Source organism: Rhinopithecus bieti, unplaced genomic scaffold (assembly GCF_001698545.2).
Source record: "Rhinopithecus bieti isolate Rb0 unplaced genomic scaffold, ASM169854v2 scaffold_6513, whole genome shotgun sequence".
NCBI classification, from domain to species: Eukaryota; Metazoa; Chordata; class Mammalia; order Primates; family Cercopithecidae; genus Rhinopithecus; species Rhinopithecus bieti.
In genome coordinates this window covers 4,742,946-4,769,193 of record NW_016805931.1, presented here as the reverse complement: position 1 = coordinate 4,769,193, position 26,248 = coordinate 4,742,946, and the positions used below count along the sequence as shown (strand labels likewise).

Genomic DNA, 26,248 nt, shown 5'->3' with positions numbered 1-26,248 from the left:
CTCTTGTGACCTCACTGACCACAAAAACTTGAAGTGGTTGACCAACTTCATGTTGCTGTAATAATAGCCACATGTCTTTCTTCTTTTTTTCCTACTTCTTTCTCTCTCTCTCTCTTTTTTTTTTTTTTTTTTTTTTTTTGATTGTTTTTGGCCTTTTCATAAAATACGGCCAACATTGAGTATTTATATGATGGGATTTTTTTTTTCATTTTTTAAATAATTTTTTGTTTGTTTGTTTTTTTGTTTTTGAGACGGAGTCTCTATCACTCAGGTTAGACTGCAGTGGCGCGATCTCAGCTCACTGCCAGTTCCACCACCCGGGGTTCATGCCATTCTCCTGCCTCAGCCTCCCGAGTAGCTGGGACTACAGGTGTCTGCCACCACGCCCGGCTAATGTTTTGTGTTTTCAGTAGAGACGGGGTTTCACCGTGTTAGCCAGGATGGTCTCGATCTCTTGACCTCGTGATCCGTCTGCCTCAGACTCTCAAAGTGCTGGGATTACAGACATGAGCCACCGCACCTGGCCTCTTTTAATAATTTTTAATTGCCTTAGATTCTGACCAATTTTCATGTGGTGAGTCGTCTTTGTAGTAATTAAGTTATTTTGAATTATGTTGTGTCAATCTTTTATAAAATCATAATAAAATGCATATGATTTATGCATATATTAATGTGTATTGACAGATGTCATCTGTTACATTGATTTTGAACTAATTTGAAAGTTTTATTTCAGAAAATGCTTAAAATCAGCAGAAGCCTGAAGCCTCAAAATTACTCCTACTCTTTAACACATGGACACAAAGATGGTAAGAGTAGACACTGAGGACTCCAAAAGCGGGGAGGGGAGAGGGGAATAAAGGATGAAATACTACCTACTGGGTACAATGCTCACTACCAGGGTAATAGGATCAGCACCGCCCCAAACCTCAGCATCACACAATATGCCCATGTAACAAACCTGCACGTGTAGCCCCTAAATCTAAAATAAACATTGATATTTTAAAAATTCTACCCTTTAGTAATTCTGCTTGTAGATATTTGGATTATGGAAGTAATTTGGGATATTAAAATATTTATGTTCAAAGATACTCACCATAAAAATGCCTATAATATTGAGAACCTAGGTATATTCTACATATTTCACATAAACCAATGTTTAAATAAATTTTGATATTAGACCAAGCCAATAGAATCTTCTCAACCATTAAAAATGTTTTCAAATGACATTAAATGATAGAGAAAATGGCTTATAGTAAACCATGAATGCAAAGCAGAATCCAAAAGTTATATACATCAAATCTCAATTGAATGTTAAAATTAGATGCAGAAATATATGTATATACATATACAAATAAAGAAAATGAACCAGATTTACAGGTTGCCTCTGGGTATAGGTGATTGTTTTTTAAATTTACTTTTCTGAATCTTCCAAATTTCTGTCATGAATATTTATCATTCGTATGGTCATAAAAAATAAATATTATTTAAACAGAAAACCATTTTTGCATTCTGACAGCACTTTTTTTGGTGTGATTCTTAGATCAGTGGTGCTAAAAGTCAGAAGTTTATAAGGAAATTACTTATGTATCAGACAATCAATTTAAATGAACTATTGATTGTTAGGCAGACACATCATTAGAGTCACTTTTTTAGCCCTGGGATGGGATGATTTGTCTCAGGTTTGGGTGTTGTGGCTTAGTTGCCATGCACTAGGCAGTGAAGACCAGGAAGGAAACCAGGGCCTGCTGGAGAGGCCTGAAGTGCTGATATTGAACACAGACTTCCCTGTAAGCTGCCTGGACTATGGTAAAGCAGGACACATCTCACACACACACACAAACACACACATGGACACACACATTCATGCTCCTCTATCCTTTTTCTCTTCCAAATCTGCTTTCTGCCCTTGCCTTTCCCTATAAATGGGTGTGTGTGGAGAGGAGGTGGAGAGACAGCAGGGGTCTGAAAGATGCTAACTTGGACTTTGTCCTGAGCAAAGAATTCCTTAAGAATGACCTGGTACAAAAATTTTGAAGAAATCTCATAAATAATATGGGCAAAAATGTGATGGCCACGTGGCACAATGCAAAATCTTGTCACTAGTTTCAGCCCAGCTTTTCCTCATGATTGTTTTGAGTAGCATGAATTATCCTCTAAAAATGTTGGGTTTTATTCCTTTTCATTTTGTATAAACATACCTAAAAGGGTGAACATAGTATAAGCAAAGACACAATGTAGGAACTATAAGGAATAATTTTTTCTTAATTCACTATATTTTTCTAATAGTCTTCTTAGAGCTTTTAGAACCTAGGAGATGGAGGACTGTATACTTGTGTGTACTTTCCTTTCTTTTTTTATTCTGAGTTCTCTTTTTTAACATTTAAGTTCAGGGGTACATGTGCAGGTTTGTTATATAAGTAAACATGGGTCACAGGGGCTTGTTGTACACATTATTTTGTCACCCAAGTATTAAGCCTAGTACCCATTAGTTAGTTTTCCTGATCCTCTCCCTCCTCCCACCTTCTGCCCTCTGGTAGGCCCTAGTGTGTGTCGTTCCCCTCTTTGTGTCCATGTGTTCACATCATTTAGCTCCCACTAATAAGTGAGAACATATGGTATTTGGTTTTCTGTTCCTGCATTAGTTTGCTAAAGATAACGGCCTCCAGCTCTATCCATTTTCCTGCAAAGGACATGATCTCATTCTTTTTTATGGCTGCAGAGTATTCCATGGTGTATATGCACATTTTTTTTTATCCAGTCTATCATTGATGAGTATGTAGGTTAACTCTATGTCTTTGCTATCGTGAATAGTGCTGCAATGATCAAACACATGCCTATGTCATTATAATAGAACAATTTCTATTCCTTTGGGTATACACCCAGTAATGGGATTGCTGGGTCAAATGGTATTTCTTTTTTAGGTCTTTGAGGAATTGCCACACTGTCTTCTACAATGGTTGAACTAATTTACACTCCCACCAAGTGTGTATAAGTGTTCCTTCTTCATAATCTCGCCAGCGTGTTATTTTTTGACTTTTTGACACTAGCCATTCTGACTGGTGTGAGGTGGTATTTCATTGTGGTTTTGATTTTGATCAGTGATGTTGAGAACTTTTTCATATGATTGTTGGCTGCATGTATGTCTTCTTTTGAAAAGTGCCTGTTCATGTTATTTGCCCACTTTTTAATGGGGTTGTTTTTTTCTTGTAAATTTGTTTAAGTTCCTTATAGACGCTGGATATTAGACCTTTGTTGAATAAATAGTTTGCAAAAATTTTCTCCCATTTTATAGGCTCTCTCTATTGATAGCTTCCTTTCCCGTGCAAGAGCTCTTTGATTTAATTAGATCCCATTTGTCGATTTTTTCTTTTTTGGCAATTGCTTTTGGTGTCTTTGTCATGACATCCTTTTTTTGTTTTGCTTTTTTGAGACAGAGTCTTGCTCTGTCACCCAGGCTGGAGTGCAGTGGCGCGATCTCAGCTCACTGCAACCTCTGCCTCCTGGGTTCATGCCATTGTCCTGCCTCAGCCTCCCAAGTAGCTAGGATTACAGGTGCCTGCCACCATGCCCAGCTAATTTTTTGTATTTTTAGTAGAGAGGGGGTTTCACTGTGTTAGCCAGGATAGTCTCAATCTCCTGACCTCGTGATCTGCCTGCCTCAGCCTCCCAAAGTGCTAGGATTACAGGCCTGAGCCACCGCACCCGGCCTGTCGTGACATCTTTACTTGTTTCTGTGTCCAAGATGGTATTGCCTAGGTTGTCTTCCAGGGTTTTTAAACTTTGGGATTTACATTTAACTATTTAATCCATCTTAAGTTTTGTATATGGTATAAAGAAGGGGTCCAATCTTCTGCATATAGTTAGCCAGCTATCCCAGTCTCATTTATTGAATAGGGAATCCTTTCCCCAGTGCTTGCTTTTGTTAGGTTTATCAAAAATCAGATAGTTGTAGGTATATGGTCTTATTCCGAGGTTCTCTATCCTGTTCCATTTGTCTATGTGTCTGTTTTTGTACTAGTACCATGCCGTTTTGGTTACTGTGGCCCTGTAGTATAGTTTGAAGTTGGGTAGCATGATGCTTGTAGCTTTGTTCTTTTTGCTGAAGATTGCCTTAGCTTTTTGGGCTCTTTTTTGGTTCCATATGAATTTTAAAATAGCTTTTCTAGTTCTGTGAAGAATCTCAGTGGTAATTTAACAAAAATAGCACTGAATCTATAAATTGCTTTGGGCAGTATGGCCATTTTAATAATATTGATTCTTTCTGTCCATGATCATGGAATGTTTTTCTATTTTTTTATGTCATCTCTCATTTGTTTGAGCAGTGTTATGTAGTTCTCCTTGTAGAGATTTTTCACCTCCCTGGTTAGCTGTATTCCTAGGTATTTTATTCTTTTTCTGGTGATTGTGAATGGGATTGCATTCCTGATTTGGCTCTCAATTTGACTGTTCCTGGTGTATAGGAATGCTAGTTATTTTCGCACATTAATTTCATATCCTGAAACTTTGCTGAAGTTGTTTATCACTTTAAGAAACTTTTGGGCTGAGACTATGTGGTTTTCTAGATATAGGATTGTGTAATCTGCAAACTGGGATAGTTTGACTTCCATTCTTCCTGTTTGAATGCCTTTATTTCCTTCTCTTACCTAACTTCCCTGGCCAGGACTTCCAAAATGATGAATAGGAGTGGTGAGAGAGGGCATCCTTGTCTTGTGCCCATTTTTAATGGTAATACTTCCAGCTTTTTCCCGTTCAATATGATGTTGACTGTGGGTATGTCATTGATGGCTCTTATTATTTTGAGTGATGTTCCTTCAATACCTAGTTTATTGAAAATTTTTAAGATGAAGCAATATTGAATTTTATGAAGGCCTTTTTCCGCATCTTTTGAGATAATTGTGGGTTTTGTGTCTTTAGTTCTGTTTATGTGATGAATCACATTTATTGATTTGTATATGTTGAACCAACATTGCATCTCAGGGAAGAAGCCTACTTGACTGTGGTGGATAAGCTTTTTGATGTGATGCTGGATTTGGTTTGCCAGTATTTTATTAAGGATTTTTACATCAATGTTGATCAAGAATATTGGCCTGAGTTTTAAATTTTTGTTGTATTTCTACCAGGTATTTGTCTCAGGAAGATGCTGGCCTTGTAGAATGAGTTAGGGAGGAGTCCATCCTTCTCAGTTTTTGGGAATAGTTTCAGCAGGAATGGTAGCAGCTCTTCTTTGTACGTCTGGTAGAATTTGGCTGTGAATCTTTCTGGTCCTGGGATTTTTTTGGTTGGTAGGCTATTTATTATTGAGTAAATTTCAGTGTTTTTTATTAGTCTGTTCAGAGATTCAGTTTATTCCTGATTCAGTCTTGGGAGAGTATATGTGTCCAGGAATTTATTCATTTCTTCTAGTGATTCTAGTTTATGTGCATAAAGGTGTTCATAATATTCTCTGAGGGTTGTTTGTATTTCTGTGGGGTCAGTAGTAATATCCCCCTTATCATTTCTGACTGTGTTTATCTGAATCTTCTCTCTTTTCTTCTTTATTAGTCTAGCTAGTGGTCTATGTAGTTTATTAATTTTAAAAAAAAAAAAAGAAAGAAACAGCTCCCGGATTCACTGATCTTTTGAATGGTTTTCTGTGTCTCAATATTCTTCAGTTCAGCTCTGATTTTGGTTATTTCTTGTCTTCTGCTGGCTTTGGAATTTGTTTGCTCTTGGTTCTCTAGTTCTTTTAGTTGTGATGTTAGGTTGTTGACTTTAGATCTTTCCAACTTTTTGATTTGGGCATTTAGTGCTATAAGTGTGTGTCCTAACACTGCCTTAGCTATTTTCCAGAGGTTCTGGTATGTTGTATCTTTGTTCTCATTTGTTTCAAAAAACTTACTGATTTCTGCTTTTATTTCATTATTTACCCAAAAGGCATTCAGGAGTTCAGGAGAAAAGGCATTCAATTTCCATGTAATTGCATGTTTTTGAATGAAATTCTTAGCCTTGGCTTCTAATTCGATTGCATTCTGGTCCAAGAGATTGTTTGTTATTATTTCAGTTCTTTTGCATTTGCTGAGTAGTGTTTTACTTCTGATGATGTGATCAATTTTAGAGTATGTGGTTGTGGCAATGAGAAGGATGTATATGCTGTTGTTTTGTGGTGGAGACTTCTGTAGATATCTGTCAGGTCCAGTTGATCCAGTGCTGAGTTCAGGTCCTGAATATCTTAATTTACTGTCTTGATGATCTGATATTTTCAGTGAGATGTTAAAGCCTCCTGCTATTATTGTGTGGGAGTCTAGGTCTCTTTGAAGGTCTCTAAGAACTTGCTTTATGAATCTGAGTGCTTCTCTCTGTTGGGTGCATATATATTTAGGATAATTGGATCTTCTTGTTGAATTGAACACTTTACCATGATGTAATGCCCTTCTTTGTCTTTTTTTATCTTTGTTGGTTTAAAGTCTTTTTTGTCAGAAACTAGGATTGCATCCCCGGTTTTTTTCTGTTTTTCATTTGCTTGGTAGATTTTCCTCCATCTCTTTATTTTGAGCCTGTGTGTGTCATTGCATGTGAGATAGGTCTCTTGAAGACAGCATACCAATGGGTCTCAGTTCTTTATCCAGCTTGCCACTCTGTGTCTTTTAATTGAGGCATTTAGTCAATTTACGTTTAAGGTTAATATTGTTATGTTTGAATTTGATTCTGTCATCATGATGTTAGCTGGTTATTTTGCAGACTTGTTTATATGGTTGTTTTACAGAGTCATTGGTCTGTACACTTCAGTGTGTTTTTGTAGTGGCTGGTAGTGGTCTTTCCTTTCTATATTTAGTGTTTCTTTCAGGAGTTCTTGTAAGGCATGTCTGGTGGTAACAAATTCCCTCAGTATTTGCTTGTCTGAACAGGATATTATTTCCCCTTCACTTATGATGCTTAGTTTGGCCAGATATGAAATTATTGTTTGGAATTTTTTTTTTTAAGAATGGTGAATATTGGCCCTCAATCTCTTCTGGCTTGTAGAGTTTCTGCTGAAAGGTTCACAGTTAGTCTGATGGGCTTCCCTTTGTAGGTGACCTTATCTTTCTAGATACTTTTAACATGTTTTATTTGATTTCAACCTTGGATAATCTAATGATTGTGTGTCTTAGGGATGACCTTCTTGTGAAGTATCTTACCAGGATTTTCTTCATTTCCTGAATTTAAATGTTGGCCTCTCTAACTAGGTTAGGGAAGTTCTCATGGATAACACCCTCAAATATGTTTTCCAAGTTGGCTTCATTCTCATGTATTTCAGGGACACCAATGAGTCATAGATTCAGTCTCTTTACTTAATCTCGTATTTCTCAGTTTTGTTCGTTCCTTTTCATTCTGTTTTCTCTACTCTTGTCTGGCTGTCTTATTTTAGAGAGCCAGTTTTCAAACTCCGAGATTTCTGAGATTTTTTCCTCCACTTGGGCTATTCTGTTATTAGTACTTGTAATTGCATTATGAAATTCTAATGTTTTCAGCTCTATCAGGTTGGTGACATTCTTGTCTATGCTGGCTGTTTGTCTGTCAGTTCCTGCATTGTTTTATCATTATTTTTAGCTTGCTTCCATTGAGTTTCAACATACTTCTGTACTTCAGTGATCTTCATTCCAGTCCATATTTTGAATTCTATTTCTGTCATTTCAGCCATCTCAACCTGGTTCAGAGCCTTGCTTTAGAAGGGATGTGGTTGTTTGGAGGAAGAAAGGCACTCTGGCCTTTTGAGTTTTCAGGGTTCTTGTGCTGACTCTTTCCCATCTTTGTGGACTTTTCTACCTTTAATTTTTGAGTTTGCTGACATTTGAATTTTTTTTCCTTTTATCGTATTTGATGACCTTGAGAGTTTGATTGTGGTATAAGGTGGAATCAGCTGACTGGCTTCATTTCTGGAAGATTTTAGGGGTCCAATGCTCAGCTCCCAACTTCTGGACTGTGTGCACTAACTCTGGGGTACTTGTATGAGGCCCAACTTTGTTCTCTCACTCTTCAAGGTTTGGAATCCACTCAGCTGGGGGGTGCTGAGATGGGATAGCTGCAGTAAAGTGCTAGTGGGTGCAGGGGTGCCTGCCTCCCTGCAGATGTTCACCAGAGTGGCAGAGGCAATGCAGCTTAGAGAGGTGGGCAGGAGGCACTTGCTGGAGCCTGTGTGCACAATCACACTGGAGGTGGTGTTGGCTGGGGGTGGGGTGGTGGCAGGCACAGGTCTGAATACCTTCTCTGTGCCCCACAAGCAGAAGTAATAGCTCAGGATCCACTGTTCTCTGTGCAGCCCACATGTCTACTTTTCAAATAATTTGATGAACTGAGTGAAAATATTGAGTTGAGAGTAGATGATTTCATTCAACTATGCTTAGAACTTTAACTTCTACTTATACAATTTTTTCTTCATTTTAAAACTTTGAACCAAATTGGCTTGTAACATAAACTAATAGATTCAATTAGTTATTTGGAATTATTTTCAAAGATGTGTCCAACATTCTAGAATTTAAAGTTTATATCTTCAAATTATAATTGCTTATAAAGTTTACTGGTTTGTTTCCTCAAATGATCATTGCTGGTTTATATATATGAAATATTCTCAAACATATCAAGGTATAGATAAAGCTATGAGACACATAAGCTTCTTCTATTGTCCATTGGGTAGATAGAGAAATGGATGACTTGGTTTATTTAAGCTAATTACTAAAGGAAATAGAGAAGCCTTCAGTCCTTTCTGGAACAAAACAGAATTAAATATTCATTACATGAGGGAAAGCAGAATTTCAAACAAAATAATGAAATTTCCCTGGAGTCTATCTTCTAAGAAGTTTGATGGATTCATTTAACATACATTTATTTCACTCCTACTGTGCTGGGCAGTACCAGGGTTATACAGCCCTAGGAGGTTCAGAGTCTAGTAGAACATGAGCATATTCCACTCTTTTTCTTTACAACACTCCTTTAGAGAAAAGAAGACTGCAGTTTGCATTTTGCCCTGGGTAAAAAAACAAATTAGAGATGTAAAGAAACTTTGCTAAGCACTACAGATGCCTTTGACGTGTTTATTCCTGTTGACTCATACCTATATCTCACCAGATAACCTGTAGCACATTCATGCCCAAATTTATCTTTTTCTAATATTTTAGTTATAAAGTTCTTAGATAACCTGAAGAAGAATGGATATGAGCTTTTTACATCTATTGTAGGTTCACTTTCAATTCCAGAGAAATCATGGACAGACCTTTTTTTCAGCTAAACAAGGTATGGTAGTTTAACATCCGCAGTAAGATCAAAAACCACCTTAACTGAGTATGAAAAATATTTGATGACGCAGTAGTCTTCAAACTAAGTTGAAAAGATGCAAATAGTACATATATGCCAGTACATATGCCAGTGTCTTGAATATTGGGAAAAAGGAGGATTCAAGGTGGGAAAAGTTCATGACATTGTTTCTCTAGCTCCAATCTTTCCTGCTCAAGTCCTTGCAAGTAGAATCAAAATATCAATTGTTCTGAAATGAATTCTGCTTTTATTATTTCACTCCCTTGTTCAGAAACACTTGGTAACTTTTCACTTCTAAATGTAACAAAGGTCCCACTCCTAACATATCATTCAAGTTCCTTCACAGTCCAGTCTCAACCTTTCTTTCCTTTCTGTTCCTAACTACCATTGCTCATAATAGAGTGATTTACCCTCCCAGGGATGTTCAATCTTTTGGCTTCCCTGGGCCACGTTGGAAGAATTGTCTTGGGCCACACATAAAATACACTAACACGACAGCTGATGAGCAAAAAATAAAAAATAAAAACAAAAAACAAAAAATCTCATATAATGTTTTAAGATAGTTTATGAATTTGTGTTGGGCCACATTCAAAGCCATCCTGGGCCATGTAGCCCACAAGCCGTGGGTTGGACAAGCTTGCAGGTCCTAAACTCTGGTAATTTCACTACACCTTGGATATTCATATTCCTGGAGAGCAGAGGCTGCTTACACTTTTTATAGGGTAATATCAATCATAACGTTTAAGTGTTTAATAAGTATCAATATTTATCTCATCTGGCTCTCAGAACAGTGAATTAATTCACTTAGCAAATAATATCAAACCATTACCACTATCCAGCCCTATTCTAGTTGTTGGCCAAACAGCAGTGAATCAACATGCCTCTCCTCTGAAAGAATTTAATTTTTTTGTGGGGAGGATAGTACAAAATATATGAAATACATAAACACATTCAAAATTGTGTCATGATGGTTAGTTCTATGAAAAAATGTTAATGCAGAGTAAAGAAATAGTAATGGAAGTGTGATTTTAGATTAAAAAGTCAGAATAGGTATCCCTGTCTGTTCAACTGACATTTAAATCTTAACAAAATAAGTGAATTATGCAGATTCCCAAAGGAAGAATGTTTCAGGAAAAAGAAATAGCAAGTGCAAAGCTCCTTAGGAGGAGGCACATTGTGTTTAAGGAACAGGAAGAAGATGAGTATTGTGGGAACCAAGTAAGCAAGAGAGAGAATAGAAAAGGAGTCCAGAAAGAGAGGAGAGGTCTTTTGAAAACCAAGGTACAGAGTTTGGATTTTATCCCAAATGGAGTGGGAAACCAGTAAAGGGTTTTGAGCAGAGAAATGGCATACATTTTCAAAGGATCACTGTGGGTGCTCTGTGAAGAATAGAGTTGCAGCAAGAGTAGAAGCAGGGAAAATGGTTATGAGACCACTGCAATAGCCTTGGAAGGAGACAATAGTGATGGCAGTGAAGATGACGAGAAGTGATCAGATTCTGGCAATGTTTTGAAACCAGAGCTAACTGTGTTTGATGATGGATTTTACATAGAGTGACAGAAAAGAGATGAGTCAAAGATGATTCAAGGATTTTGGCCTGAGCACATTGGAAATGTGTGTTTTATTTATTGAGCCTGGGGAGTTCAAGGGAGGAGTAAGTTTAGTGGTGGGGTGGTTCTGTTTGAGCATCTTGAGTTTGATAGTCCTGTTTGTGAAAAATGCTTGGAGCACTACCCCATTTATGTCCATCAACTCTAGAGTTCTCCTGAGGCTATGGCAGACTCAGTCACTTTCCCGTCTCAGGCACCTGGGGGCTTTCTGCAGTACAAAGAAGCCTGCTGAGACCATTTACAGGAGTTTTTAACATTCCCAATGGCAACACTCTAACATTGAGGGTCCAGAGTTGGTGCTCATATACCCCGGGTTCCACATTCTCCAGTGGGACAGTCCTGAGGCATGTGTATATGTGGTCCCTCAAAAGGTCCCTGGGGAGATTGGGCCCCATCTGCCCCTGCTTATTAATATGCATTCTATTAACTTTTCTTCCTTGGCTATCCCACTTCCCCATCACCTAACTTTTGCTTCCTAGAATCGCCTTCCTGCCTCTTCTCCAAATAAACTGTCCACTCCAAAATTTTGCACAATTTCCCTGGAAGGAATTCAACCTAAGACTATTGAATATCCATATGTCAATGTCCAAGAAGGAGATTGATACACTCTTCTGAAAACCAAACCAGGCAAAATTTCAGGGATGGAGATAAAGTTGGGAGGCGTTAGTCTTTTTCACAAGCCTATTCAAAAGTCCATTGCACAAGAACTGGATATGTGTAGTTTTCTACACAGACTTGTTCTCATCCTTGTCTGTCTCATGTCATCTCCTCCACATGAATACAATGATATTCATCAATGAATGCTCTGAACTTTGAGCAAAGGCCACAGTAGAATTTCTAGATAGTAGTAGATTGAGAAGTAATGATAATTGATTGGGACCCAAGGGATCTTGGGGACTTGTCTTGAATTTGCATTTACATAGAAAGCACGGGCCGGGCACGGTGGCTCAAGCCTGTAATCCCAGCACTTTGGGAGGCCGAGATGGGCGGATCACGAGGTCAGGAGATCGAGACCATCCTGGCTAATACGGTGAAACCCCGTCTCTACTAAAAAATACAAAACTAGCCGGGCAAGGTGGCGGGCGCCTGTAGTCCCAGCTACTTGGGAGGCTGAGGCAGGAGAATGGCGTAAACCCGGGGGGCGGAGCTTGCAGTGAGCTGAGATCCGGCCACTGCACTCCAGCCTGGGCGACACAGCGAAACTCCGTCTCAAAAAAAAAAAAAAAAAGAACGAAAGAAAGCACGTCGTTTTTTATTTTTGACATGTTTATTTGTGGTGGGTTTGGAAAATCTTGTAGTGGTTATGGAGGGACACCCCAACCCATCCTTTGGTGTTGTCATTGCTTTTTAATTATGATTTGTGCTAAGCCACACATTCTTATTTACCTAGCTCAGGGTTCTAAGCATGTTTTTCATGATGGTTTGATTAGGAAAGTGAGTAGCAATGAATGAGCTCCTCAATAAATACATAGCACAGACACTGACTGTACTCACTTCCCAATCAATTGTTCAACTGAATGTGAGAAGTAATTTTCTCTCCTGTTTTGAGTCAGCATATCACATAAAGCACAACTCTTCCTGCATACATTGTACCATATTCCACAGTAATTTATTTTTTTGGGAGAAGTATCTAATATTTGGTTTTTCCTGCTGAGCAGTTATCCAGATAATTGCAAATCAGTGGAATCATTTACATGAATAAAGATTTTTATTCTAATTAACATGCTAAATCAAGCACACCAAATGTCTCTAATTCTCATATTACTCAAATGGTAATATTTTTGTCAGTGACTATCATATGAAATTTCAGGTGCCTAACGCATTTTCAAATGGCACTCATAAGCATACTAACGTTTTATAAATAAATGTATCCATATTTTAAGATGAATGGACAATTTTTTATTTTAATATAGTCCCCAATTTTCAATTTTCAATTTTCTTTTACCAATTGGAAAACAGCATTCATCAGAGCAAAAGAGCAAGTTTCACAAGTCATGGGAACAAACATAGATGCTAATTTCCTATTTTAGGAAGTTCTTTTTAAAGCATTATCATTAAGAAGCACAACTCTGTGGAATATTTATGTGCACATTTAATAATAGAGAATTCGGATGTCAAGTCTGTGTGTTACTCATACCCATACATGCATCCTCAAAAAGCCTTGGAAGTTAATCCTCAGCTGATGAAAGCTAAGCAATTGCTCTGGAAGGATACTTGAAGCTCTTGGCTCTTGGGGTGAAGGTACAGTCACGAAAACCTCTCTTCACAAGAGGGCGCCGTGCAAACATCTAGCTCCTCATAAAGGAAAATTTCCTTGCAGACTGGCACGAAGTGGGTTTCTTTACATCTGTTAAGAGTTCTGCTCTTCATAAAGGAAAATTTCTTTGCAAACTGGCACAAAGTGGATTTCTTTACATCTATTAAGAGCTCCGCTTTTTTCTCTCTCTTGCTTTTTCCTCGCCATACCTCTCAGGCTCTGTAAGGCAGACTTCTTGTCTTCTCTAGTTGTGCTTCTGCAAACTGCATCATGCTGCTTCTATTAATGATTTCATTTTAAATAATACCATCATAGGTGTTAAATGATGTGTATGCCTATCTGGCTTCTCAGGACTTCTCTCTCTGAAAATTTAACATCTCACCAATGTGTAAAGTATCTGTGAGACATGTTTAATTTAATATGATTCAAAAGTCTTTACTCTTGACCTTTGTTTGCAGTCCAATAAACTAAAAACCTAAAATTCCTGGTGGGAAAAAAAGAAACTTGACTACTCCAGTTTTTTAATAACATGTATTTCATTTATTCTGATCATAAAAGTCATCTTTTTTATAGTAGAAAATATAAACATTATGGAAAATAAAATTTTAAAACATCTATCATTCTATTACCCAGAAATAACTTGATCAACATTTTGGTGCATATTTTAATTAATAGATTTTAAATGAGAAATGCTTTTCAGGAGTAATTAGATTCTACTTAGTATTGACAATTTTATAATATGCTTTTAAACAAAGTATTAACATTAACTTTTTTGGAAAATGCTACTTTCTGCTATTTATAGCTATATTAGCTATTTTCTCTGAACTTCTGCTTTAATGAGTTTATACTAGAGTTGCAAATACACATTCTTTGAATGTACTTGAGAAGTCGATAGTCTGAATCTGAGATTTTCCACAGCTCTTGGAGCACCTAGAGCACACTAGCTTCTTCCACGACTCTCTGCAGTACTTGCTCCTTCCTGATAGGATGCCTTTGCAAGCGTACAACTCCAAACATGGGCTGAGTGTTCAGTAGTCATTTGTGTTGAGTTCTTCAGTTTCATGGAGACTAAAATTAGGTTTTCTCTGTCACTCTTGTGATGTCATCTGACCTTGACCTGCATTTCAAATCGCTGAGAAGTTAGCAAGCTGACTTTTACACTAGCCACATAAAAAATAATTGAATAAAAATATAGTTATTGAGGTTGAGATTTTTTTTCATTTATTAGAAAAGTGCTATGTCTTGTTCATAACAATGCCGAACATTTGTATAATGTTCATTTAAAATATATCAAAAGGAAACAAAATAATAAAACCCACAGAAAACCCAAAAGCATCCTGCTTACTAAAACATCTCTTGATTTATAAATATCATAGTTTAGTTTATACAATATCAGTAACTGTGGAAAGTTCCCAGTCATCTCATTCCCAAGTGCTTGACTGACTTGTAACTTACCAACAATTTTCTTATTTCAGATAATTCCAAAAACATATTACCTAGGACTAAACTGGAATAAAACTTCATGGTTGATAGCTTTTATCACTTAAATGGGTATTGATTTGGATAACTCATAATCTTGAGCATATCTTTAGATTTACTTTTATCCTGAATTTATTTTGTTAGTAAGATTTAGAAATTCAAATTTATTTTGTGCTTTATATGACATAGAAAAAAACACATTGTCTTTCCTGTGCAAAGTCCACTCTTCAAAACAGACTCCAGAAGAAAACATAGAGACTTATAACTTAGGTTCAACATAGGCACAATCCTAAATATGATTCAGATGAGTCTCATCTAAATAATTGTTCTCATGATAATCACCTGTTAAGAAGCAGTCTCTTAAATGTCACTGTTGGAATCTGAACAATAGATACACAGGTGTTCACTGTAAACTTGTTTCAATTTTCTGTATTTTGAAAATGTTCATAATACCATCTTGGGGGGGAAAACTCTTTTGACATGGCAAGCATCCTAAATTTTTACTCTGAAACAGGTCTTATATGCTCTATCAAGTTTATATTTTAGACATCCCTAATTCAGCTCATTCTGGACTATTCCAGGACTGATTGCCCTACTAAGGCATGGTTACTTTTTTCTTTATGTGTATAAGAAGGATTCAAAGGGACCGTTTGTCAGTTTTAATGTTGTGAGCAGTACTGATATGTTTTATTGAGAAAAAGCTTACTACCACAGGTTGCAGAGATATTTGTTCTGAGGTAAGATTCTTTCTGGTTTGGAAGCTTTTGTAAGGAGGCACCAGGACCCATCTCTGTACCCCCGGCCATGAAGCCCTTATTTAGACCCACTGGGCTGAAATAGGAACTTCTGTACAAATGTATCTCTCCTGTGCTCTTTCCACTTTAACAGAAGAGTAAGAATTGACTGGTTGAGGCCAAATATTTCCCCCAGGCCAGTGTTACAAACTAGCATTTCACCAAAAATATCTCATTTGATTTGTTTTTAATGTTGATGATCTGAAAAATCATCTTCTTGGGTTGTTTGTTAGTTTGTTTGTTTTTTAGAGATAGGGTCTCACTCTGTCAGTCAGGCTGGAGTGCTGGGGTTCAGTGGCACAATCACAATTCGCTACAGCCTCGATTTCGCAGGTTCAGGTGATCCTCCCACCCCGGCTTCCCAAGTAACTAGGACCCCAGGCATGTACCACCATGCCTGGCTAACTTGTCTCTTTTTTGTAGAGATGGGATCTAGCCATGTTTCCCAGGCTGGTCTCCAACTCCTGGGCTCAAGATATCTGTCTGCCTTCGCCTCCCAAAGTGCTGGGATTACAGGCATGAGCTTTATACCTAGTCACCTTCTTAATTATATACATTTTTTTCTTAAATGTATATAATTAAAATGTAATTTTTTATTTCTGTTAATATTTTCTATTCCTTCTCTTCTTGTTGCCCTGATACTTTAAATAAATGTAAGCCCAGTCAAATTTTTTATTACCCTTGAGTTACAGTTTTTGGTTCATTCAGCTCTAAGTTCTCTTTGGGCATGAATTGTGTTCATCATTGACTACTAGCAGGCAGCTGGCATAGCCTGGGGCACATAGGAGATGCTAAACATGCATTTGTGAGTAGAAAGAAGGAGAGAAGGAAGGGAAGGAAGGAAGGAAGGAGGGAGGGAGGGAAGGAAGGAAGAAGGGAAGGAAGGAAGGAGGGAGGGAGGGAAGGTGTGGAAGGGAAGGGAAGGGAAGGAAAGAAGGAAGGGAAGGAAAGAAGGAAGGGAAGGAAAGAAGGAAGGGAAGGAAAGAAGGAAGGAAGGAAGGAAGGAAGGAAGGAAGGAAGGAAGGAAGGAAGGAAGGAAGGAAGGAAGGAGGGAAGGGGAAGGGAAGGGAAGGGAAGGAGGGAAGGAAGGGAAGGAAAGAAGGCAGGAAGGGATGAAAGGGAAGGGAAGGGAAGGAGGGAAGGAAGGGAAGGAAAGGGAAGGGAAGGGAGGAAGGAAGGAAGGTGGGCGATAGGGAGGAAGTAAAGAAGGAAGGGAGGCTGGTTGGTTTGATTAGCTGTTGAACAAAATTCCGTGTAGAAAGTAGCTTGCTAGTCTATATCTTTTAGCTGTGTTTATTTCAAAGCATTGTGTGTTTTTGTTAGGGTCACTTATAGAATATTTAGAGGAATAATTGCTACCTCATGCATTTCACCATCCAGTGCCTGGTGAGACTTAAAAACCCATAATTATAATTTTGTTTCTTTGACCAAAGTTTGTTTTATTTTCAAATATAAGTTCAATCCCTTAAGACTCATCTATAACATATATATCAAACAAAAACAAGTCAAATTTAACTCAGAATTTTGCTATAAATGATTTTACTGAATATCATCTGACCAATGAAATAACAATTATGTGTTCTCAAACTACTTCTACATTTTAAGGTAGTAAGTTAAACAAACAAACAAAATCTCTAATATAAAATGGCTTATTCTCTAAAATTTAGAGGTAAGCTACAGTTTTCATCAAGACCCCATTATTTAGCACTTTCCAAACTTGGGAAAGTCACTTAACTCGACTGAACCAGTAGAAATAAAATTAGTGGTAACATTGAAAGCAAAAACCAGAACCAGTCCTATTGCCTTATTAATAATGGCCTAATTGTGTAAATGATTGTTATAAATTTCTTACCTGGTCCTGAGAGATAGCTAGTATGTGGCACCCTAAGTTTTATATATTCTGTTACAAAACAAAAACAACAACAATAAGCTGTTTTCTTTTGCCGTTACTCAAACATCCGGATTTCTATTGTAGCCCCTAGCACATTGTTACCTTTGGTTGGATGGACTGAAAAGTGTTGTGATTTTTCTCCTATGTAGAATATTCAGAGGAAAAGTGCAGGGCAGTCCACAATGCATACAAACACTGACAGGATCACTTTTCCTTAAGCCAAACTATACTCTAGGCCTTCTGTCTCTCTAGTTACCACAGTTGAACCCACTCAACCCCTACTTACAGCCTCAGTCCCACCCCAGGCTCACAGGCCAATTTTGTCCCTGGAATTAAGAATTGAAAGATCTAGGGTAAGCCAGCCACAATGGAGACAAGATTTAGAGATAAGCAAAACTGACTTGGACTCACATGTCTGTCATATATTACCTCTGTGGTTTTAGCCAAGTTCCTTAACCTCTCTGAGTCTCAGATTTCTCATCTATAAAGTGGTGATAATAATGTCTGCTCGTGAGTTGGAAGATTAAGTGACATTATGTAGATCTTATACCTGACACCAATTGCTTTTCCTGTGAAAGTTCAAAACTTCCCTTATGATTTAATTCTTCAAGGAAGGGGACCTGACCTTTTCCATTCCTGTATTTACTTATATTCTAGGCATGTATTGGTTAACCTATAGGTTTTGCAATTAAGAGGGACCTCAATTTTGACTTCAGATCTGCTACTCATTGGCTGTATGATCATAGGGGCAAGTTATTTCAACTTCGTAAGTCTTCATTTCCTCAGTGGTGATATAGAATGAAATAACATAAAGCACATAGATAAATTATTATGAGGATAATATAATATATATTATAGCCTAAAATTCTGTGCAGAGTCTTCAGAATGCTTTCATGTAAGTTACCCTATTCAGTCCTCTCAAAAGCTCTTTGCAATGGCTCTCTCTCAAATGAGAACCAAATGGATAAGACATCATAACTCAGCAAGGTCAATAAACACCACAGAATAAACACCAAATAAGTGGATGATATCATCATCGTAAAATGAGGAATTAGAAAAGTTACCATGACATTATGGTGATGTTTGGTTCATAAACTCATTCAGTGCACAGCAAGTGTCCAAGTAAGGAAGGGGTCTGAGGATGACAGGTACTCAGGAATGGGAAAGTTTATGACTGTTGGCTCCAACAAATGGATAACCAAATTTAACAAGATATTGAACAGTCATAGAAAAGATCCATAGCACTAAAATTTAGCACATGAGATTTTTATTTAGGGATTCTTGGTATTGGTGGTCTTTTTTTTTTTTCTCCCAAGGGAGTGATTTTGTTTCTCAGCCTAGCAATTTCATCACTGCTTTTGCTTATTTGTAAACATAATTCTAAAAAGTCGGAAGAAGCCATTTCTTTCCTTATTTGGTGCATGGTCAACAATAAAGGTAGCATGAGTTGGAGTCAGTGTTGCAAATGATTTCCCAATTAAACAACCCGTCTCTAGGATCCCATAAGTTTTCAATAAATAAATAGAAATATTTCTGTATTTAGGAGAAGCTTATGGTTTTGAACAATCGAGAAATTCCATNTAAAAAGTCGGAAGAAGCCATTTCTTTCCTTATTTGGTGCATGGTCAACAATAAAGGTAGCATGAGTTGGAGTCAGTGTTGCAAATGATTTCCCAATTAAACAACCCGTCTCTAGGATCCCATAAGTTTTCAATAAATAAATAGAAATATTTCTGTATTTAGGAGAAGCTTATGGTTTTGAACAATCGAGAAATTCCATCACCTAGTTTTAGTAAAATTTCTTGCCACCTATTTTTTTTAGATCTTGTAAACAAAGTTCATAGACTGTTTTAATGCGGCAAATAAAACATTAACATTTCTTCATATGATTAACCTTCAAAATATAACAGCTAATATTTTATTCTTACACACATGGGATATAAAGATTTCAAATAAAGTGTTATCTATCAAAACTGAAGGCTGATATTCTTTTTGAAACTGATCAAATGGTATGCCTACTTACCATGCTCATGAAGTAACCAATTGACAATTTTTAGAACTTGAAAATGTTTCTAACAGTATAAAATAGTTTTCCTACCTCTCCCAAAAGCTTACAAACATCAGTAGTATGTGCCTGAAATTTTGTGCAGTTTTCAGAATGTTTTTATATAAATTACTTTATTCAGCCCTCTCAAAAACTCTTTGCAGTGGCTCTCAAATGAGAACCAAATGGGTAAGACACTGAAACTCAGCAAGGTCAGGCAATGATCTTCAAGGTCACATGGCAAGTTCGTGGCATAACTGTGACTCTAATCTCTAATCTCCTATGCAAGTGCTGTCCTGAAAATTTGCCCAATAGTGTTTTGATTAAAAAAAATTAATCAATTGATCAAATAGGAAAAAGAAACTAAATAAGCCTTACCTAAATTGCCTGTTGTGAATTTTCGGCCCCTATTTAGGCACATATAAGAATATAATGTAAGTGGTCCATCTTGTTTTTAAGATGCCCTGAAAATATTGGTTTGTCAATTTATTAAACCAACATAATTGTGGTGGTTATGTCTCTAGACTATTTGCTAAGCACTGAGTACCCAGATGAAAAGCAGACGTAATCCATGTTCTCATAGTGTTTAGGTCTATCAGGGGAGCGAGACACTGAATAAGTCTTTACTAATGTGATGACACTGACAAAGAGGAGGTGCAGAGTGCAGTGGAGACATCACCTGGTGTGGGGAGGCAGGGAGGACTTCCGTAGGAAGTGAATTTCAAGATGTAATCCTATATCCACCACTGTTTCACTCACCAGTCAATAGCTAAGTAGGATTTTTATTTAAGACTGCATTCATGAATAGAATATTAAATAGAAAGAATTTTTATGACCTTTAAAATTTTCATATGCAGAGAATTGAACAAGACAATTAGTGACACCAGAAGACTTTTACACACTTGTTAGAAAATTGTGTTAAATTCTTCATTTCAAGTGATTAGTCTACACTGATTTCAAGATTTTTAAAGAATTTGAGTCTAGAAATATTTTTTTGGATAGTTAGAAAAATATCTTAGGGACTTGTCAATCATTTAGTAGATACTCAATAAACATAAAATTTATTTTCTTTTTCTTCCATTTCTTCCTCCGTGATTTCTTTCCTTCAACCCCATTTATCCAAGTATTCAGAAGGAGCTTTGTTAGTTTAGTGAATAGAAAAGCTTGACTTAGTTATTTTCCAAATTGCTAAAAAAAATTCCTAAACATAATGTAGATGGAAACCTTAAGTGTCTAGTAAAACATTTTGATTCACAATCCGTAGTTGTATTGATTTTTTATCATTATATTTAAGCATGCCACTTATTGATTGTTTTAGTCTATATCCTGATTTTAGCTCTTTAATTATAATTTGTGTCAGTTTGTGTCCTGGGTCATATATGAGTAATGAATGCAATTGTAGATGCTTAAAACACAGAGCATGCTTTCCCAGTGTTCTTCAGACCATGAGGTTCCTTGAATTCTGTTAACGTTTTACTATTGCCAAATCTTAAAATAATTGTCTCCCATTTCAGAACATGGATTAATTGACTTTTCAATCAAATAGACTCATATAAGGTTTAGAATGAATATTTGCAAGCAATTCAAAGAAAATTCTAGTATTATTTTGCAACACTTCATTTGGAGAAATAACTTATAGTTGATTATGATAAGTAATGTAACAAAAATCATTTTTTACATTTACTTGTACTGAATGGACTTTAGTTTTAAGGAGTACACAAGTCCCGTTGTCAAACTGCCTTTTGTCACACTCTTTTGCAATCTATCACTCTGAAGATAGAATTACAACGACACCCTCATCAGAAGTAGATGGTAAATAACAGTCTGTTATTTGCTTCCACGTTAACTTCTGCTGGCTTTGAGTCTGTAACCAGAGACTATTTCAAAATACAGAACGATCCTGAAACCCACTATCTGCCTGCTCTGGTTTCCTGAAGCAATGTCTTTCAACCTAACGCAACCCCACTGATACAACTGTTTATTTCTCTGAAGTTCAGTTCAACCCTCTTCTCCTCCGTGTGCCTGTTAACTAGAGACTTGATGTGCAAGTAATTGAATGCCTATGTGGATTATGTTTAAATTATCCCACTCTCAAATTTGAGAGTTTCATTTTTATTCATAGTAGCTATCTCCTATAAAGGAAATTCTGAGTTTCTGTGTCAGACACCGAAACCCAAATTTGCCATTTGTAACATCTGGAATCTTGGAACCAAAATCCCAGAAATATTCAAGAGACAAAAGAGATGCCTTATTTAGAGCTCTGCGGAACATAAGAGCTAAGTTATTGGCAGAAGATGGGCACTTTGCTGATACTTTAGGGGGGTTAGAACTTACATGGATAACAATTGGATGGGAGCAATGTTTAGATTTCCGAATCCGGTTTCCCTGGAACATATAAAATTAGTTTGCACAACTTGTAAACAATAAATTGTCCCAGGGATGGAACATCTCTCCTTGCTCTTCAATCGTGCTTTTACTAAAATTCATCTAGAAAAATAAACACTTAAGAAATGACAGTAATTAGAATGTTCAAAAGATGTCTTCTTTGTTCTTTTCTACTCTTTGATACCCATGAAGGAAAATTATAAACAGCTTATTTTAATATAAATGCTAGTAAAGATTCATCCTAGAAAATCATTGTATTTAATTTCTTATTTTTTCCAAATGTCTAAATTCTCATGTCTGTGAAATATTAGCCAGTTCTTAAAAACAATATTGATACTTATATTTGAAATCAAGGCTTAATTTTGCCCACGATTAATCTCAGAAATAAGTAGCTTATTTCTATGACCTTACTGAGGCCTGGTAACCTAAGCGGGATTATGTGTAACTGTGTGGAAGAAATGAAAAGGAGGCGGTAAGTAATTATTTAAGAAAAAGTAACATTAATGTTGGCAGACACTTCTTGTGTCTGTAACTGATTTCACACTAGGAAAATGAAGCAGAGTTTCGATTTTCCTGTTCATAATTTCACATTTACAGTTCCATTGTTTTTATCTTGCTTAACTGTTCTAGATGTCTGCCTTTACGAAGCAGGGGGGAAAGAAGGAAATGTTTTTGACAGTAATGAAAATGACAAGATTGGTTCTTCTTCCTTGTACATTTTTAGAAAAAGTTGAACATTCCCTAGCAGATTCATTCTAGATTATTCGTATGTCCTTATAGTTTATCAATTAGATATCCATTAATTGAATATCCTTTAAAAAATGTAAATTGGTAAGCAAAGGCAGTTGATTATTTGTGAAAATGTGTGCTGCTGGCTGTAACCTAAATAGAAAGATGAGGTTTTTCTTGCTATCAGTAAAATTGGGATAACAGTGAAAATATTTTTCTGCTTCCTAAGTCATATACATAGACTGTAGCTTTTATTAGAAATCAGTGATGCTGTTTCACCTACAAAATTTTAAACACCACCGGACGAAATGAGAGCTTTGTGTTGCCTGGAGGGTGAAAAAAGTCCATCTTTGCCAGCAACATCCCTTCCACTCTTTGGCTTGTCTTCGTGGCCTCCCTCCCCCTCCCTTCCAAGTCACCCCACCCCACCAGCTCTTTACACAGATTCCTCCCCTCTTCACACAGATCGCCAGTTGTCTTACACTGTCTGGCTTTAGTCTCAGATGAAGACATTCTACTAAGCACCAAGTCGTTCAGCTCAGTACTAACTCTGCCAGGAATGTGTGCATTTCCTAAGAGCTACCCAAAATGGAAATTAAATAGTTTGAAAGAATTAAATGATAATGGTAGCATTTCATGCACCAGAAGGGCAGATTGGCATCAGTATAAGCACCTTTTCAGTCCTTCTTTGAGAACACCAGGAAAGTGGCTACCTGTTTTGCCCATGCAAAATTTGGATCGCTATACAAAAGCAAAAAGACAGTTTGTGAACTATTACAGTATTGCAAGTTGATTCAGAGAGAATATGTTGTGTTTATTTTTGAACTCTGTGCTCCTCCAAGGTTGCTGCTGTTCAGGGCAGTTCTCACTCACCCACTTTCTTTGAGTTCATGTGTCTGATAAGGAAGAGGTGAAACTGTAAAAATGTTTCCCATTACTCATCTCCAAAGCTGATATGAAACCTGTAGCATTCTTAAGAACCCCTGGTGTGCTGGATGCTGTTGTGAAAATAAACATAATGTTTAATGTCTTGAGCTTTTACTGAAATTATATGAATATGCAAGACTCCCTTAGTGTACAAGAGACAGATAGAGCTTTAGAGGTCTTAAAATTTGCAGATATGGTGATGTTCACTGAGCTCAACTATTGGTCAATTTTGTCCAGTTCAGAGAGGGTTAAATTCACTCTTGGACACTTGAAGCCTCTCTAATCTTATCCTGAAGAAGTGGCGCTCTCCCTTGGTTTACAGTTGAGGTTACCCGCGGGGCAGTGTTTGGACACGGACTGATGAAATTATGCTGCATTGTTAACATTGAATACCACTCAGTGGTGACGACCGATGACGGCACTAGGGTCCTTTGACTCCATGGGTACAATATCTTGAAATAGATGCTTTCCCTAAATGTCCTGGACTCATAAAACATATGAAAGATTCTATTTGGCTTTCATCATTTATTTAATTTGAAAGAAAGTTGTTTTAAAGGATTTATCAGAGTTAAGAAATGTTTCTAGGGACTAGAAAATGGACAAGATAATTGATCTTTGTTGTCAAAGTCATGCATTGTAATTCACTCTCTAAGGTGACGCAGCAGCTCCTTGAAGGGAAAAGCTGCCAAAAGCTCTGAAAGTGATCTGCCTGTTTTTCTCACACTGACTTGTAGAGAGGCACTGGTATTTTCAAGACGACTAAATCCTGTTTACATCCTGTGGAAGGTTGACTAAGAATTATATCCATCTCTTTTTAAGAGAAGTTGAAATAAGGAAAATTATAGTTGGCAGTTAGCTGTGTGAGATTTAGTAATCTTTTCAGATGACCCAGTCATAGGCATGTATTTACTTTTTAAAAAGTTTTAATAAAGCCCTCTGGGTTTACAGTTTTTAAAGTTCACACTGATATAAAAGTTTACCCACTTCAATTACACCTTTCATTGTGTGTGCATGCATGTGTGCATGCATGTGTGTGTGTGTTGTGCTTTTCAGGAGTGGCATGTGACTATGCTGTTTAATTAGGGCTATATTTAAAAACAAATTTTCGAGGGAGTGTTTCTCACATTAATTATGAGATAAGGCCTGAGTGAAGCAAGCTCTGTTGCAAAGGCCAAGTGTCATGCAGCAGGAAGTCCTGGCCATCCCTTCCAGCCCTGCCTCAGCCAGCCTGCCACCTCTCAGTCAGCGCATACCACTGCACAAAGGAAATGCCCTCACTCAGCTACAAGTGCCTCCTGCTCCTGCTCCGTGCGGGGCCTCAGGGCCCCAGGGCCCGGCACCAGCTCTGACTTCTCGTGGTTCCTATGAATCTTGGCATCGTCCTTACAAATGGCTTTTGTTTGGGATCCTCTGGGAGCCACGGTGCCAGGACCATCTACAGGAGCCAAATCAAGATTGCGTTTCTCAAAGTCCTACAGGTATTGCTGTTTTCCTTTTGTAGCTAGGAAGAACTGCTTAACTGCCTTAGGCCCCTTGCAAATAAGCCCTAAGTTGACCTTCTAACTCCTAATGCTGGTTAATTTGACAGTATATGAAATAAGAACCAAGAAGATGAGGCAGAAGTTGAAGAAAGTTGACTAACTTTAAAAGCTAATTCTGAGAGTTAAATGGCAAACTTAACAAAGCATTCATATTACTGCCACCTGAAAAACAGTGTATTAGCTTGTCTAATGGCTTAATATAGTCAACCTAAATGTTAGGGAAGGGTTCTTGTTTGACTAACCAACAACAAGAACACTACAGTATTCTTTATAAGTGTTTCAGGGCACATCCACATGAAAAAAAATGGAAACTAATGCTGTTTCAGGGAATTATTCAGTGTTAATCTTGCCCAGCAGAATTAGATGCCATGAATTCAAACTAAATATTTTAATAATCTTTTGTTTTGGAAATCATTTTAAAATCTTGACCTCATGACTTCACTAAACTGTCAATGACTGTTTTACAAGAAAATCAGCTTATTTTAACCAAATAACTGGAAAAAAAGAAAACACTTTAAAAAATCTTGGATTTCCTTCTCATTTGAGTATTCTAGGTATTAATAAAGAGAAGATTGATTATTCTTTATTATTGTTTATAAATAAAAGCTTTTTTGTTTTTTATTGATTAAAATTTATAGCACTGAAAGGTATCTATTTAATCAATAGTAAATAGAAGTGACATTGTTTGCAAAATTTTGGATATAAGGTCTTTCTTATTTAGACCAAATGTAGCACATCTGGAAGCTGCCAGGCCTATGTAGAAATGTACATTAACACAGGATTAAAATGTGTTCTGATTTGCCTGCATATAAAACATTCAAAGTTTGAATTAAAATGATTTATAAGGATTAATTATTTGCTTTAGACAGTAAAGAAGACAATGTCCTTGGAACTTTTAGGGAACTATAAAATCAGAGAAATCAAATTTAAAAATTTGTTATAACAATGCAAAAGCAAACTTAGGCAAGAGATAAATATAATTTTTATTTGAAAAGAAACTAATGATTTATTACGTTAGTTTGTAACAGCTATAAAATTTGGTTGAAAATTTGAAATTATATGCCTACTATGTGCTTTGCATTCTGTCAAATGTGATTCTCATGTTTATTATATACTAAATTGTACATTCAGAACTTAACATCAATTATTTGCTAACTTTACTGTGCATATTTCCAATATATGGTGGCTTCTAGGCTCTCTTCATCACTGAGATCTGATCACAAGCTCCTTAATATCATAAATCTCCAACTACCGAATAAAGTAAAAGCAGTAGCTTGATGGACTAAAGAATCTGAGAAATCTCACGAAATGCAAAGTTTAAGCT

At 36.8% G+C, this 26,248-nt stretch overlaps 1 protein-coding gene across 3 annotated transcripts in view; it reads left to right on the top strand.

Moving 5' to 3' along the window:
- Positions 1–26,248, top strand: part of PDE4D (phosphodiesterase 4D) — a 640,379-nt gene that overhangs the window by 217,598 nt on the left and 396,533 nt on the right. Inside the window, exon 1 of one of the 3 annotated variants that reach the window (XM_017874236.1) lies at positions 24,609–24,861. The exons of the other annotated variants lie outside the window; for them this stretch is intronic. Within the exon in view, the coding sequence (XP_017729725.1) occupies positions 24,773–24,861 (89 nt within the window). The 5' untranslated portion in view covers positions 24,609–24,772. Of the gene's footprint in view, positions 1–24,608; positions 24,862–26,248 lie in introns of those variants that run through there. 3 annotated transcript variants of the gene reach the window in all.